The sequence below is a fragment of the Pseudophryne corroboree genome, chromosome 2, assembly GCF_028390025.1.
Source record: "Pseudophryne corroboree isolate aPseCor3 chromosome 2, aPseCor3.hap2, whole genome shotgun sequence".
Lineage (NCBI taxonomy): Eukaryota > Metazoa > Chordata > Amphibia > Anura > Myobatrachidae > Pseudophryne > Pseudophryne corroboree.
In genome coordinates this window covers 22,181,761-22,196,837 of record NC_086445.1, presented here as the reverse complement: position 1 = coordinate 22,196,837, position 15,077 = coordinate 22,181,761, and the positions used below count along the sequence as shown (strand labels likewise).

Here is a 15,077-nt window from a genome sequence, read left to right as displayed (position 1 = left end):
ACACACACACACACACACACACACCGGAAGAGGCACAGCAGGAGCACACAGGCACAGAGAGGGAGGGGCGGAAGTCACACACACACGGAGTACAGCAGGTGCACAGAGAGGGGGGGGGGTGGCAGGTACACACACAGGCAGGATAAAGCACAGCGGGCGCACACAGGCACAGAGAGAGAGGGGTGGAAGGCACGCACACACACACACACACACACACACACACACACACACACAGAGAAAGAGGCACAGCAGGCACAGAGAGGGAAAAGTGGAAGGCACAGAGAGGGAGAGTGGACGGCACAGAGAGGGAGAAGTGGAAGGCACAGAGAGGGAGAAGTGGAAGGCACAGAGAGGGAGAGTGGAAGGCACAGAGAGGGAAAAGTGGAAGGCACAGAGAGGGAGGGGCGGCAGGCAGATATACACACACACACACAGGAAGGGGTACAGCAGGAGCACGCAGGCACAGAGAGGGAGTGGAGGCAAGCACACACAAAGGAAGGGGCACAGCAGGCGCACACACACACACACACACACACACACACACACACACAGGAAGGGGTACAGTAGGAGCACAGACGGAGGGGCACAGCAGGCACACAGAGGGGGAGGGGGCAGCAGGCACACAGAGAGGGGGAGGGGGCAGCAGGCACACAGAGAGGGGGAGGGGGCAGCAGGCACACAGAGAGGGGGAGGGGGCAGCAGGCACACAGAGAGGGGGAGGGGCAGCAGGAATACAGAGAGGGAGGGGGCAGCAGGAATACAGAGAGGGAGGGGGCAGCAGGAATACAGAGAGGGAGGGGGCAGCAGGAATACAGAGAGGGAGGGGGCAGCAGGAATACAGAGAGGGAGGGGGCAGAAGGCACACAGAGAGAGAGGGGGCAGAAGGCACACAGAGAGGGAGGGGGCAGAAGGCACACAGAGAGGGAGGGGGCAGCAGGCACACAGAGACAGAGGGGGCAGAAGGCATACAGAGAGGGAAGGGGCAGAAGGCACACAGAGAGGGAGGGGGCAGAAGGCATACAGAGAGGGAGGGGGCAGAAGGCATACAGAGAGGGAGGGGGCAGAAGGCATACACAGAGGGAAGGGGCAGAAGGCATACAGAGAGGGAAGGGGCAGAAGGCACACAGAGAGGGAGGGGGCAGAAGGCATACAGAGAGGGAGGGGGCAGAAGGCACACAGAGAGGAAGGGGGCAGAAGGCACACAGAGGGAGGGGGCAGAAGGCATACAGAGAGGGACGGGGCAGAAGGCACACAGAGAAGGATGGGGGCACACAGAGAGAGAGGGAGCAGCGGCACACAGAGAGAGAGGGGGCAGCGGCACACAGAGAGAGAGGGGGCCGCGGCACACAGAGAGAGAGGGGGCCGCGGCACACAGAGAGAGAGGGGGCAGCGGCACACAGAGAGAGAGGGGGCAGCGGCACACAGAGAGAGAGGGGGCAGCGGCACACAGAGGGGGAGGGGGCAGCGGCACACAGAGGAGGAGGGGGCAGCGGCACACAGAGGAGGAGGGGGCAGAAGGCACACAGAGAGGGAGGTGGCAGAAGGCACACAGAGAGGGAGAGGGCAGAAGGCACACAGAGATGGAGGGGGCAGAAGGCACACAGAGAGGGAGGGGGCAGAAGGCACACAGAGAGGGAGGGGGCAGAAGGCACACAGAGAGGGAGGGGGCAGAAGGCACACAGAGAGAGAGGGGGCAGAAGGCACACAGAGAGGGAGGGGGCAGAAGGCACACAGAGAGGGAGGGGGCAGAAGGCACACAGAGAGGGAGGGGGCAGAAGGCACACAGAGAGGGAGGGGGCAGAAGGCACACAGAGAGGGAGGGGGCAGAAGGCACACAGAGAGGAAGGGGGCAGAAGGCACACAGAGAGAGAGGGGGCAGAAGGCACACAGAGAGGGAGGGGGCAGAAGGCACACAGAGAGGGAGGGGGCAGAAGGCACACAGAGAGGGAGGGGGCAGAAGGCACACAGAGAGGGAGGGGGCAGAAGGCACACAGAGAGGGAGGGGGCAGAAGGCACACAGAGAGAGAGGGGGCAGAAGGCACACAGAGAGAGGGGCAAGCGGCACACAGAGGGAGAGGGGGCAGCGGCACACAGAGGGGGAGGGGGCAGCGGCACACAGAGGGGGAGGGGGCAGCGGCACACAGAGGGGGAGGGGGCAGCGGCACACAGAGGGGGAGGGGGCAGCGGCACACAGAGGGGGAGGGGGCAGCGGCACACAGAGGGGGAGGGGGCAGCGGCACACAGAGGGGGAGGGGGCAGCGGCACACAGAGGGGGAGGGGGCAGCGGCACACAGAGGGGGAGGGGGCAGCGGCACACAGAGGGGGAGGGGGCAGCGGCACACAGAGGGGGAGGGGGCAGAAGGCACACAGAGGGGGAGGGGGCAGAAGGCATACAGAGAGGGAGGGGGCAGAAGGCACACAGAGAGGGAGGGGGCAGAAGGCACACAGAGAGGGAGGGGGCAGAAGGCACACAGAGAGGGAGGGGGCAGAAGGCACACAGAGAGGGAGGGGGCAGAAGGCACACAGAGAGAGAGGGGGCAGAAGGCACACAGAGAGAGAGGGGGCAGAAGGCACACAGAGAGGGAGGGGGCAGAAGGCACACAGAGAGGGAGGGGGCAGAAGGCACACAGAGAGGGAGGGGGCAGAAGGCACACAGAGAGGGAGGGGGCAGAAGGCACACAGAGAGGGAGGGGGCAGAAGGCACACAGAGAGGGAGGGGGCAGAAGGCACACAGAGAGGGAGGGGGCAGAAGGCACACAGAGAGGGAGGGGGCAGAAGGCACACAGAGAGGGAGGGGGCAGAAGGCACACAGAGAGAGAGGGGGCAGAAGGCACACAGAGAGGGAGGGGGCAGAAGGCACACAGAGAGAGAGGGGGCAGAAGGCACACAGAGGGAGGGGGCAGAAGGCACACAGAGAGAGGGGCAAGCGGCACACAGAGAGAGAGGGGGCAGCGGCACACAGAGGGGGAGGGGGCAGCGGCACACAGAGGGGGAGGGGGCAGCGGCACACAGAGGGGGAGGGGGCAGCGGCACACAGAGGGGGAGGGGGCAGCGGCACACAGAGGGGGAGGGGGCAGCGGCACACAGAGGGGGAGGGGGCAGCGGCACACAGAGGGGGAGGGGGCAGCGGCACACAGAGGGGGAGGGGGCAGCGGCACACAGAGGGGGAGGGGGCAGCGGCACACAGAGGGGGAGGGGGGCAGCGGCACACAGAGGGGGAGGGGGCAGCGGCACACAGAGAGAGAGGGGGCAGCGGCACACAGAGAGAGAGGGGGCAGCGGCACACAGAGAGAGAGGGGGCAGCGGCACACAGAGAGAGAGGGGGCAGCGGCACACAGAGGGGGAGGGGGCAGCGGCACACAGAGGGGGAGGGGGCAGCGGCACACAGAGAGGGAGGGGGCAGCGGCACACAGAGAGGGAGGGGGCAGCGGCACACAGAGGGGGAGGGGGCAGCGGCACACAGAGGGGGAGGGGGCAGCGGCACACAGAGAGGGAGGGGGGCAGCGGCACACAGAGAGGGAGGGGGCAGCGGCACACAGAGGGGGAGGGGGCAGCGGCACACAGAGGGGGAGGGGGCAGCGGCACACAGAGAGAGAGGGGGCAGCGGCACACAGAGAGGGAGGGGGCAGAAGGCACACAGAGAGGGAGGGGGCAGCAGGCACACAGAGAGGGAGGGGGCAGAAGGCATACAGACAGGGAGGGGGCAGCAGCACACAGAGAGGGAGGGGGCAGAAGGCACACAGAGAGGGAGGGGGCAGAAGGCATACAGAGAGGGAGGGGGCAGCGGTACACAGAGAGGGAGGGGGCAGAAAGCACACAGAGAGGGAGGGGGCAGAAGGCACACAGAGAGGGAGGGGGCAGAAGGCACACAGAGAGGGAGGGGGCAGAAGGCACACAGAGAGGGAGGGGGCAGAAGGCACACAGAGAGGGAGGGGGCAGAAGGCACACAGAGAGGGAGGGGGCAGCGGCACACAAAGAGGGAGGGGGCAGAAAGCATACAGAGAGAGAGGGGACAGAAGGCACACAGAGGGGGAAGGGGCAGCAGGCACACAGAGAGGGAGGGGGCAGCAGGCACACAGAGAGGGAGGGGGCAGCAGGCACACAGAGAGGGAGGGGGCAGCAGCACACAGAGGATTTAAGCCTCACCTGTCATGCTGCTCCTTGAGTTGTTCCTCTCTGTCTTGTATTTGTTTCTTCAGCTCATAGGCTTCAAGCGCCAGCTGTAAGTACATAAATACCCAGCACACAGCACCGTCACTTACTGCCAGCTGTAAGTACATAAATACCCAGCACACAGCACCGTCACTTACTGCCAGCTGTAAGTACATAAATACCCAGCACACAGCACCGTCACTTACTGCCAGCTGTAAGTACATAAATACCCAGCACACAGCACCGTCACTTACTGCCAGCTGTAAGTACATAAATACCCAGCACACAGCACCGTCACTTACTGCCAACTGTAAGTACATAAATACCCAGCACACAGCACCGTCACTTACTGCCAGCTGTAAGTACATAAATACCCAGCACACAGCACCGTCACTTACTGCAAACTGTGATCCAGGTACAAATATGAGCAGAATAATGTGACCAAACTCAGCTGGAATTATTTCACCCAGGTTCTGTACTGTATGTAGACTTCTCAGTTTATTACATGTAAATTGCCTGCATATGTGACTGAGTAATATAGTACAGATAATAATATATATATGATCTTTGAGGATTCAGTTATATCAGGTATGGTTCCCAAAGACTGGCGTATAGCGGAAGTAGTGCCTATATTCAAAAAGGGAAGTAAAGCTGAACCAGGTAATTATAGACCAGTTAGTCTTACATCTATAGTGGGGAAAGTATTGGAAGGTATTCTAAGAGATAGTATTCAGAAGTTCCTTGAAACCAATAAGGTCATTAAAAGGAATCAACATGGGTTTATGAAAGACAGATCCTGTCAAACCAACTTACTTGGCTTTTATGAAACAGTACGCGCAAACCTAGATCAGGGTAAAGACGTGGATGTAATCTTTTTAGACTTTGCCAAAGCGTTCGATACTGTACCACACATGAGACTTATATACAAGCTACAAGAATCAGGGCTAGGAAGCACAATATGCACTTGGGTCAAAAACTGGTTAGATAATAGGAAGCAGCGCGTTGTGGTTAATGGATCTTTTTCAACTTGGACTGAAGTGCTAAGTGGTGTGCCGCAAGGCTCAGTATTAGGACCGCTATTGTTCAATATTTTCATTAACGACCTAACAGAAGGTCTAGAGAGCATGGTGTCAATTTTTGCAGATGATACCAAATTGTGTAAGGCTATAAATACAGAGGAGGATGCCGAGTCTCTTTTTATTATTATTATTATCCTTTATTTATATGGCGCCACAAGGGTTCCGCAGCGCCCGATTACAGAGTACAAATGCACATAAAAAATAGGAAAACAGTGACTTACAGTTGAATACAATATAGGACAAGTACAGGGCAGCTAAGCATAACTACACCAGTAAACATAGAGATAAGTTCCAGGTGGTCAAAAAACTGTGGGATCTGGGCGGTTGAGGATTATTAAAGTAAGAAAAGTATAAGCACATGAGGGAAGAGGGCCCTACTCGTGAGAGCTTACATTCTAAGGGGAGGGGTAGACAGACAGGGATGACACAGATGGGGTACATAGAGCGTGGAACAGAGGGTTATGTTGAGATTTGGCTACGTTTGGTAAAGAAATGGGTCTTAAGAGCCCGTTTGAAGTTTTGTAGAGAGGTGGAGAGTCTGAGGGGGAGAGGTAAAGAATTCCAGAGAAATGGAGCAGCACGTGAAAAATCTTGGAGATAGGAGTGGGAGGAAGTAATCAGAAGACAGGAGAGACGGCGTGCATTAGCAGAGCGAAGAGGACGACTTAGTTAAATTAGAAGCATGGGCAGCCAAATGGAGAATGCGCTTCAACACAGACAAGTGTAAGGTAATGCACTGTGGTAACAAGAACAAAAATTACACCTACCTACTAAATGGGGTAAAATTAGGGGATTCTGTACTGGAAAAGGACTTAGGTGTCCTCATAGATAGCAAGCTAAGCAGTAGTACCCAAAGTAGGACTGCAGCAAAGAAGGCTAATAAGATATTAGCATGCATAAAACGGGGTATTGATGCTAGGGACGAGAGTATTATACTCCCGTTATATAAATCACTAGTGAGGCCACACCTTGAATACTGTGTACAGTTCTGGGCACCGTACTACAAAAAGGATATCCTGGAGCTTGAAAAGGTACAGAGGAGGGCGACCAAACTAATTAAGGGCATGGAGACGATGGAATACAAGGAAAGGCTTGAAAGACTAGGCATGTTTACATTGGAAAAGCGGAGACTAAGAGGGGATATGATCAACATCTACAAATATATAAGGGGACAATACACAGAGCTTGCGCGGGACCTGTTTTTGGTTAGATCAACACAGAGGACTCGTGGACACTGGCTCAGGTTAGAGGAGAGGAGATTCCGCACAATACGGCGTAAAGGCTTTTTCACGGTAAGGACAATACGTGTTTGGAATTCCCTGCCCGAGGGAGTTGTAATGGCGGAATCTGTCAACACCTTTAAAAATGGGTTAGATAAATTCCTATTGGATAAGGATATCCAGGGGTATGGTGCATAGTCATGCATTATAGTTACTATAAATAGGGATAAAATGCAATGGCTGACAGCAGCATCAGTCAGAAATTTTAGTCAAATCATCTTGCATAGGACACCACAAATAGGTTGAACTCGATGGACAATTGTCTTTTTTCAACCTCAGATACTATGTTACTATGTATTATGGGCCCGATTCTGCACATTGGGATGTATGCCCGGGTAGGGCTTTGTAGCAGTATTTGCATGATATCGCAGATGTGCGGCCGGCAAAAGATGAATACATGGGTGTGGCTACCTACGACCCAGAATCAGTCCCTATTACCGGTCAGGTTATAATAGCTATCTTGTACGATTGGCAGCACTCACAGTTAGTCAGCAGTAATGAGGCTGTTACACCCGGCTGACCCCCAACGTTTCCATTTCTTATCAAAGTGTTCATCAGGTGTCAGTATAAGAACCCAAAGATTACACACAAACACATATAACACATTACACCAATACATGTCTGCCCACCGACCCAGAGTATGGAAGCTGCCGGTACCAGCACAAGTCTGCATAGACGTTTCAGTATATTCTATAGAGTTTCATCAGGGCATGAATACCTTAATGAAAGGGAATATACTGAACGCAAGGGAATATAGTCTATGGGGCATATGTAATATGGTCACAGTTAGCCGGAGGTGCGGGATGCCCACAGGGAGAGAAAGGGGGCACAGCAGGCACCCACAGACACAGGGAGGCACAGCAGGCACCCACAGGCTCAGGGAGGCACAGTATTGTGTATATATATTTATATATACTAGTTACCAGCTTGTCAAAATGATGGAACAACATAACAGTAATGTCAATACTTGAATTGCTCCGCTGGGCGCCATCTAGTGGCCGCCAGCACTAGAAACACTTGAATTCCCCCCATAGAGGTGTGTAGCAGCACTAGTCATTTATTATAAACTGCTGTATACATATAGATATATCTCATATGCGAGGACGACATGGCATTGTGGAGAATAAGCCAAAGCTCCGAATAGGTCACTCAGCCCCCCGCCACACTGACACGTGTCACACCGCACACACCTGGATCCTGCCTGTTATTACAGACCGGATCCGAAACTACTGCAGAAGTCATGACAGGGAGTCACCGCTACAATCATTAGCATTATACATACATAGTGCAATCAATGCGGTCTGTACCTCTCCATTTGTGTTTTTAAGGTCAGCAATTTCTTTCTGTAGTTTAGGAAGATCTTGCGGTCCGGGACTGTGCGACACACATGGCGGAACCCTGCAATACACAGGACAACTGCAAGATAATATATCTCCTAATATACCAGGCATACCAGGCACGGTCGTACTGTTCTCAAAGATAACTCCACATTACACCCAGCACGTAACAGTCTCTAGAAGATTTTACCACACTTGCTCTGACACACACACACACACACACACACACACACACACACAATATTCGGGGGGGGGGGGGGGGGGGACACAATACATACAACTGTGGTCTTAAAAATTAAACTGAAAAATAGGAATTTAATACCTACCGGTAATACCTTTTCTCGTAGTCCGTAGTGGATACTGGGGAATAGTATATTACCATGGGGTATAGATCGGGTCCACTGGAGCCTGGCACTTTAAGAAATCAGTAGTGTGTGCTGACTCCTCCCCTCTATGTCCTTCCTAGCAGACACAGTCTAGGAAACTGTGCCCAAGGAGACGGACATACTTTGTGAGAAGATTACACATAAAGCGGTGAGGTAACGAACCAACACAGAAACAATAAGATAGCAGAGCTAACCAAAACAGAGGAAAGCAATGCTAACAATATAAGGATAGCAACGCTAAGCAAACATGAAACAGGGAAGCAACAGCAAACCCATCCAATAACACTTACAACCAGGTAAGCAGGAAAACGAAGCACAGAGGCGGGCGCCCAGTATCCACTACGGACTACGAGAAAAGGAATTACCGGTAGGTATTAAAATCCTATTTTCTTTAACGCCCTAGTGGATACTGGGGAATAGTATATTACCATGGGGACGCCCCAAAGCTCTCAGAATGGGTGGAAGAGTGCTGAGACCCCTGCAAAACTGCCTGACCAAACTGAAGGTCATCTTTGGCCAAGGTGTCAAACCGGTAGAACTTAAAGGTGTTCACACCAGACCAAGTTGTACACGGCACAACTGTAAGGCCAAGACACCCCGGACAGCCGCCCAGGAAGAACCCACCGACCTAGTGGAGTGGGCCTGAACCGAACTCGGCAACGGCAGATCAGCCGAAGTATAGGCATGTTGAATAGTCAATTTGAGCCAACGAGCAATGGACTGCTTGGAAGCAAGAAGACCAATTTTCGTAGCATCATAAAGGACGAAAAGCGAATCAGACTTCCTGTGACGAGCCGTCCTTTTTGCGTAAATCCTCAAATCCATCACAACATCCAGGGACTTTGGAGCAACTGAAGTGTCGGATAAGACTGGAACCACGATTGGTTGATTTATATGAAAAGCCGATACCACTTTTGGCAAAAACTGTGGGCAAGTTCTGAGCTCCGCCCTATCCTCATGAAACACCAAGTATGGGCTCTTACAGTACAAGGCCCCCAATTCTGACACCCGCTGAGCCAAAGCCAAGGCCAGCAACATAACTGTCTTCCAAGTCAGGTATTTTAAGTCAACCTTATGTAAGGGTTTAAACCAATCCGACTGGGGAAAGGTCAACACCACATTGAGGTCCCACAGAGCAGTGGGAGGAACAAAGGGTGGCTGAATGTGCAACACCCCCTTAAGAAAGGTCTGTACTTCAGGAAGTTCCTCCAGTTGTTTCTGGAAGAAGGTAGAGAGAGACGAAATCTGAACCTTGATGGAGCTTAATCATAGGCCCTTATCCACTACTGCTTGCAGGAACAGTAGAAACCGGCCCAGAAGAAATTCCACAGAAGAACATTTTCGACCCTCACACCAAGAAACATACCACCGTATTTGGAAGTAGTAATGTTTGGAGGTAACCACCTTACGGGCCTGAACCATAGTCAAAACCACCTTGGATGGAAGACCCTTCCTGGTTAAAATTTCCCTCTCAATTTCCAGGCCATCAAACGCAGCCGCTGTAAGTCTGGACAGATGAACGGTCCATGTTGAAGAAGGTCCTTGAGAAGCGGCAGAGGCCAGGGTTTCTCCAACGACAGGGTCAGGAGGTTCGCATACCAGGCCCATCGAGGCCAATCCGGGGCAATGAGAATTCCCTGAACCCTTTCCTTTTTGAGTCTTTTTAGAACTCTTGGGATTAGAGGAATTGGAGGAAACAGGTAAACTGGTAATTCCATGGCGTTGTCACAGTGTCTACTGCAACAGCTTGCGGGTCCCTCGTTCTGGAGCAGTAACAACGGAGTTTCTTGTTGAGACGAGAAGCCATCAGGTCTATCTGTGGACAACCCCACTGGTGAACAATGAAACACCTAAGGGTGGAGGCCCCATTACCCCGGATGGAGGTCGTGCCTGCTTAGGAAGTCCGCTTCCCAGTTGTCCACTCCTGGAATGTAAATGGCTGAGATGGCCCTTGCGTTGGCTTCCGCCCAGAGGAGTATACTTGACACTTCTCGCATTAAGGCCCTGCTTCTTGTTGCTACCTGTCGGTTGATGTACACTACTGCCATGGTGTTGTCTGACTGCACCTGATTGGCCCGATTCCGAAGGAGGGATGAGGCCTGTAGTAGAGCATTGTAAATTGCCCTGAGTTCCAGGATGTTGATTGGAAAAGCAGATTCCTGAAAGGACCACGTCCCCTGGAGTCACAGCCCCCCAACCCCGGAGGCTGGCATCTGTTGTCAACAGCGTCCAGGACTGGGCGTTGAAACTCCGACCCTCCACCAGATGGGGGACTTGTAGCCACAATAGCAGGGATACCAGTGCTTTCGGTGACAGGGTTATATGCTGATGCATATGCAGGTAAAATCCCAACCATTTGTCCAACAAATCCAGTTGAAACGGTCACGCATGAAAAGATGAATCGAGACCTCGCGAGGTTTCAACACTGACCGGACCATAGACTGAATAGTCAAGGCCTTGTCCATGGGAAGGTAGAACTTCTGAGACACCGTATCCAGGATCATCCCCAGGAACTGAATTCTCTGAGACGGTTCTAAGTGAGATTTCTGGAAATTGAGTATCCATCCGTGATCTGTAAGCAAACGAGTAGTCAAGTCGATACTGGACACAGCCTTTATCAGAGATCGTCCATGTACGGAATTATTTGGACACCCCTCATGCGCAGTTGTAGAATCATTTCCGCCATTACCTTTGTGAATACCCTTGGGGCTGTGGAGAGACCGAAGGGTAAGACCTGAAACTGGAAATGTTGGTCCAGAATCGCGAACTTGAGGAACGCTTGGTGAGGGGGCCAAATTGGGATATGTAGGTATGTGTCCTTTATATCCAGGGACACCAGGAACTACCCCTCCTCCAGATTCGCTATCACTGCTCTTAGAGATTCCATCTTGAATTTGAACACCCGAAGATACGGGTTCAGGGATTTGAGGTTCAAGATCGGTCATACAGAGCCGTCCGGCTTCGGAACCACAAAGAGACTGGAGTAAAACCCCTTTGTGTGCAGCTGAGGAGGTACTGGAACAATAACTCCCGTAGAAAGCAGCTTTTGCACTGCCTGCTGTAAGGAAACCCTTGCTTCCTGTAAAGCTGGTAAGCCTGACCTGAAGAATCTGAGAGGAGGGAGTTCTTGGAATTCAGCCGGTATCCTTGGGATATGAAGTCCCTCACCCAAGGATCCTGGCTGGACTCTGCCCATATGTGGGCGAAGTGTTGAAGGCGAGCACCTACCTGAAAGTCGTCTTGCTGCTGGGGCCAACCGTCACGCGGAGGGCTTCGTGGAAGAGGATCCTGAGGCCTGGTCTGCAGGTCCAGCAGCTGCTGGTATACGGGACTTACCGCTAGATCCTCTAGCAGCACTGGAGGCACCTGCCTCTGAATTTGGCCACCTGAAAGGACTGCAGGGAAGGTCCAGGATAGGGACACCTGGCAGGTGGCGGGGCAGACGGCAGATATATAGATTTACCTGCAGTTGCCCGAGATATCCACTTGTTCAGTTCTTCCCCAAACAAGGCATCATCTGTAAAAGGAAGGTTCTCTACCCCTTTTTTAGAATCAGCATCTCCTGACCATTGACATAGCCACAGGGCTCTACGAGTCGATACTGCCATAGCGGATGTACGGCCGTTAATGATACACAGTTCCTTAACAGCGTCACTCATAAAGTTTGCAGCATCTTGGATGTGTTGTAGTAATGTAACTATCTCTTCCTGAGGTAGTGTAAGTAACCCTTTCAGAATATCATCGGACCATTTTACCATGGCTCTAGAGTTCCAGCCGCATACTATGGTAGGGTGTTGTGCTACACCTGCTGCAGTATAAATTGATTTAAGAGTGGTTTCAATTTTGCGATCAGCTGAGTCTAAGGGAAACAGCCCCCGGTACAGATAAAATGTGACAGCCTGGACACAGAGGTATCCACCGTCTGCGGGGTAACCCAGACTTTCCTATCCTCTGTAGGGAAAGGGAAAGAATTTAACACCCGTTTAGGGGTAATAAATTTCTTGTCAGGATTTATCCATGCTGCCTTAGCCAGGGAATTTAATTCTTTAGAAACCGGGAAGGTTGCAGAGGACTTTGGTTTCACATAAAAAAAAAAAAAAATTCCTCTGCCTGTTCCTCCTCCTTATCAAGGATATTGAGCACCTCTCTAATGGCATAAATGAGTGCCTTAACACCCGGGGACAGGGAATCATCTTCGTCCACCTCAGCCACTCCGTCATCAAACTCTGGTAGTTCAGAATCAGATTGTAATAATAATTGGGGGAGAATGCGTTTGTGAGAGACCAACAGGGGGGGCTGAAGAGCCTGTCTGTGGTCGGCAGCCGATACCATAAACGTGTCTATAGTTGGATCAGGGTTTGCCTTTCTTGCTTAGCCGTAGCTAACTCTGAATTAATACTAGAAATCATAGTTCTAAAGGATTCCATCCAATCAGGTTCCTGCACATTACTACCCTGTGAAGGAATTGAGCACTGGGTACACATGAGGGACCCCTGTGAGGAAGGTGTAAACCTAGCCTTGCATAAAGTACACATAGACTTATTTGCAGACATGATGAGCAGAAAACACACAGTTATATGAAAACACAGTGTAGTATTAGTGATATATGCACACTAAACCAGACTACCCTGAATGGAGTGACACAGAGGAATGGAACTAGCACACTGCACCACATACCGAGCAGCTCCCCGCTGGGTGTCTTCTATGTGTAATTTTTCTCACAGCGTTATAACCGCTGATTATGTGTTCCCCCCTTCACTATGACCCCCTGGTACCAGGAACAATGGTGATTCAGTGGTTCCTGTGGAGGAGTAGTCTCCGCATGCAGCCTGTTATCAGCAGCAGCAGGAAATGGCACCGTTTAGCTTCTGGTCCCGCTCTCCGAGAAGCCCAGCCGCCATAATGCGTAAAAAACAAGAGCCCGCAGCCCCCGTTTACCATGTTGCCAGTCTAGGTTCCCAGTGGGCACCAGGGCCCGTAGCCGGGTGATCACCGTCCCTTTATGCAGCCATTTTGCACCAGGGACCCGCTAACCGGTTCCTTGGTGTAACACTCACCGCACCACGTCTGTCTTCGGCATCTGTTAAGGGGTGTGTGAGATCACCACCTCAGGAGCTCAGTGTCCTGTCAGCTGGGATGACGGACCTTTAACTCTTAGGCAGTTTGTTCGGTCCCCCTCTAAGTCCCACGACGCAGGCAGACTGGTTGCCAATCAGCGCTGCCCGAAAATAACAAACTAACAGAAATTTCTGAAGAAAACTCTCTGGAGAGCAACAGAATGCACCCGGCTCCTTGGGCACATTTTCTAAACTGAGTCTGCTAGGAGGGGCATAGAGGGGAGGAACCAGCACACACTTAATTTCTTAAAGTGCCAGGCTCCAGTGAACCCGATCTATACCCCATGGTAATATACTATTCCCCAGAATCCACTAGGACGTTAGAGAAAAAAGAAAAACAACATTCATACAATGATGCCTGAAGTAACAAATGCACACACGTGACTCTAGTAATTGCCACTGTCCTGATTTTCTGTCATTTGAAACAACCTGAAATATGCTAAAAAAAATGTTTTTGCAAATTATCCACTTAACAATCCCTTTGATTATAGCTTGCGTAGCAGTGCTCCTCACAGTGACTGCAGGAGGTGCTCTGTAATCATGTCCGTGTATATGAGATTCCTCTCTGTATTACTCTGTGCAGCAGTGCTCCTCACAGTGACTGCAGGAGGTGCCCTGTAATCATGTCCGTGTATATGAGATTCCTCTCTGTAATACTCTGTGCAGCAGTGCTCCTCACAGTGACTGCAGGAGGTGCTCTGTAATCATGTCCGTGTATAGGAGATTCCTCTCTGTATTACTCTGTGCAGCAGAGCTCCTCACAGTGACTGCAGGAGGTGCTCTGTAATCATGTCCGTGTATAGGAGATTCCTCTCTGTATTACTCTGTGCAGCAGTGCTCCTCACAGTGACTGCAGGAGGTGCTCTGTAATCATGTCTGTGTATAGGAGATTCCTCTCTGTATTACTCTGTGCAGCAGTGCTCCTCACAGTGACTGCAGGAGGTGCTCTGTAATCATGTCTGTGTATAGGAGATTCCTCTCTGTATTACTCTGCAGCAGTGCTCCTCACAGTGACTGCAGGAGGTGCCCTGTAATCATGTCCGTGTATATGAGATTCCGCTCTGTATTACTCTGTGCAGCAGTGCTCCTCACAGTGACTGCAGGAGGTGCTCTGTAATCATGTCCGTGTATATGAGATTACTCTCTGTATTACTCTGTGCAGCAGTGCTCCTCACAGTGACTGCAGGAGGTGCTCTGTAATCATGTCCGTGTATATGAGATTCCGCTCTGTATTACTCTGTGCAGCAGTGCTCCTCACAGTGATTGCAGGAGGTGCTCTGTAATCATGTCCGTGTATATGAGATTCCTCTCTGTATTACTCTGTGCAGCAGTGCTCCTCACAGTGACTGCAGGAGGTGCCCTGTAATCATGTCCGTGTATATGAGATTCCGCTCTGTATTACTCTGTGCAGCAGTGCTCCTTACAGTGATTGCAGGAGGTGCTCTGTAATCATGTCAGTGTATAGGAGATTCCTCTCTGTATTACTCTGCAGCAGTGCTCCTCACAGTGACTGCAGGAGGTGCCCTGTAATCATGTCCGTGTATATGAGATTCCGCTCTGTATTACTCTGTGCAGCAGTGCTCCTCACAGTGACTGCAGGAGGTGCTCTGTAATCATGTCCGTGTATATGAGATTACTCTCTGTATTACTCTGTGCAGCAGTGCTCCTCACAGTGACTGCAGGAGGTGCCCTGTAATCATGTCTGTGTATAGGAGATTCCTCTCTA

General features: G+C 52.0%; 1 protein-coding gene across 1 annotated transcript in view; it reads right to left on the bottom strand.

The window, feature by feature from the left end:
- Positions 1–15,077, bottom strand: part of ATG16L2 (autophagy related 16 like 2) — a 135,078-nt gene that overhangs the window by 29,500 nt on the left and 90,501 nt on the right. The window contains exons 3-4 of the mRNA XM_063950904.1: positions 7,819–7,909; positions 4,147–4,220 (exon numbers count right to left, since the gene is read on the bottom strand). Of these exons, the coding sequence (XP_063806974.1) occupies positions 4,147–4,220; positions 7,819–7,909 (165 nt within the window). The remainder of the gene's footprint in view (positions 1–4,146; positions 4,221–7,818; positions 7,910–15,077) is intronic.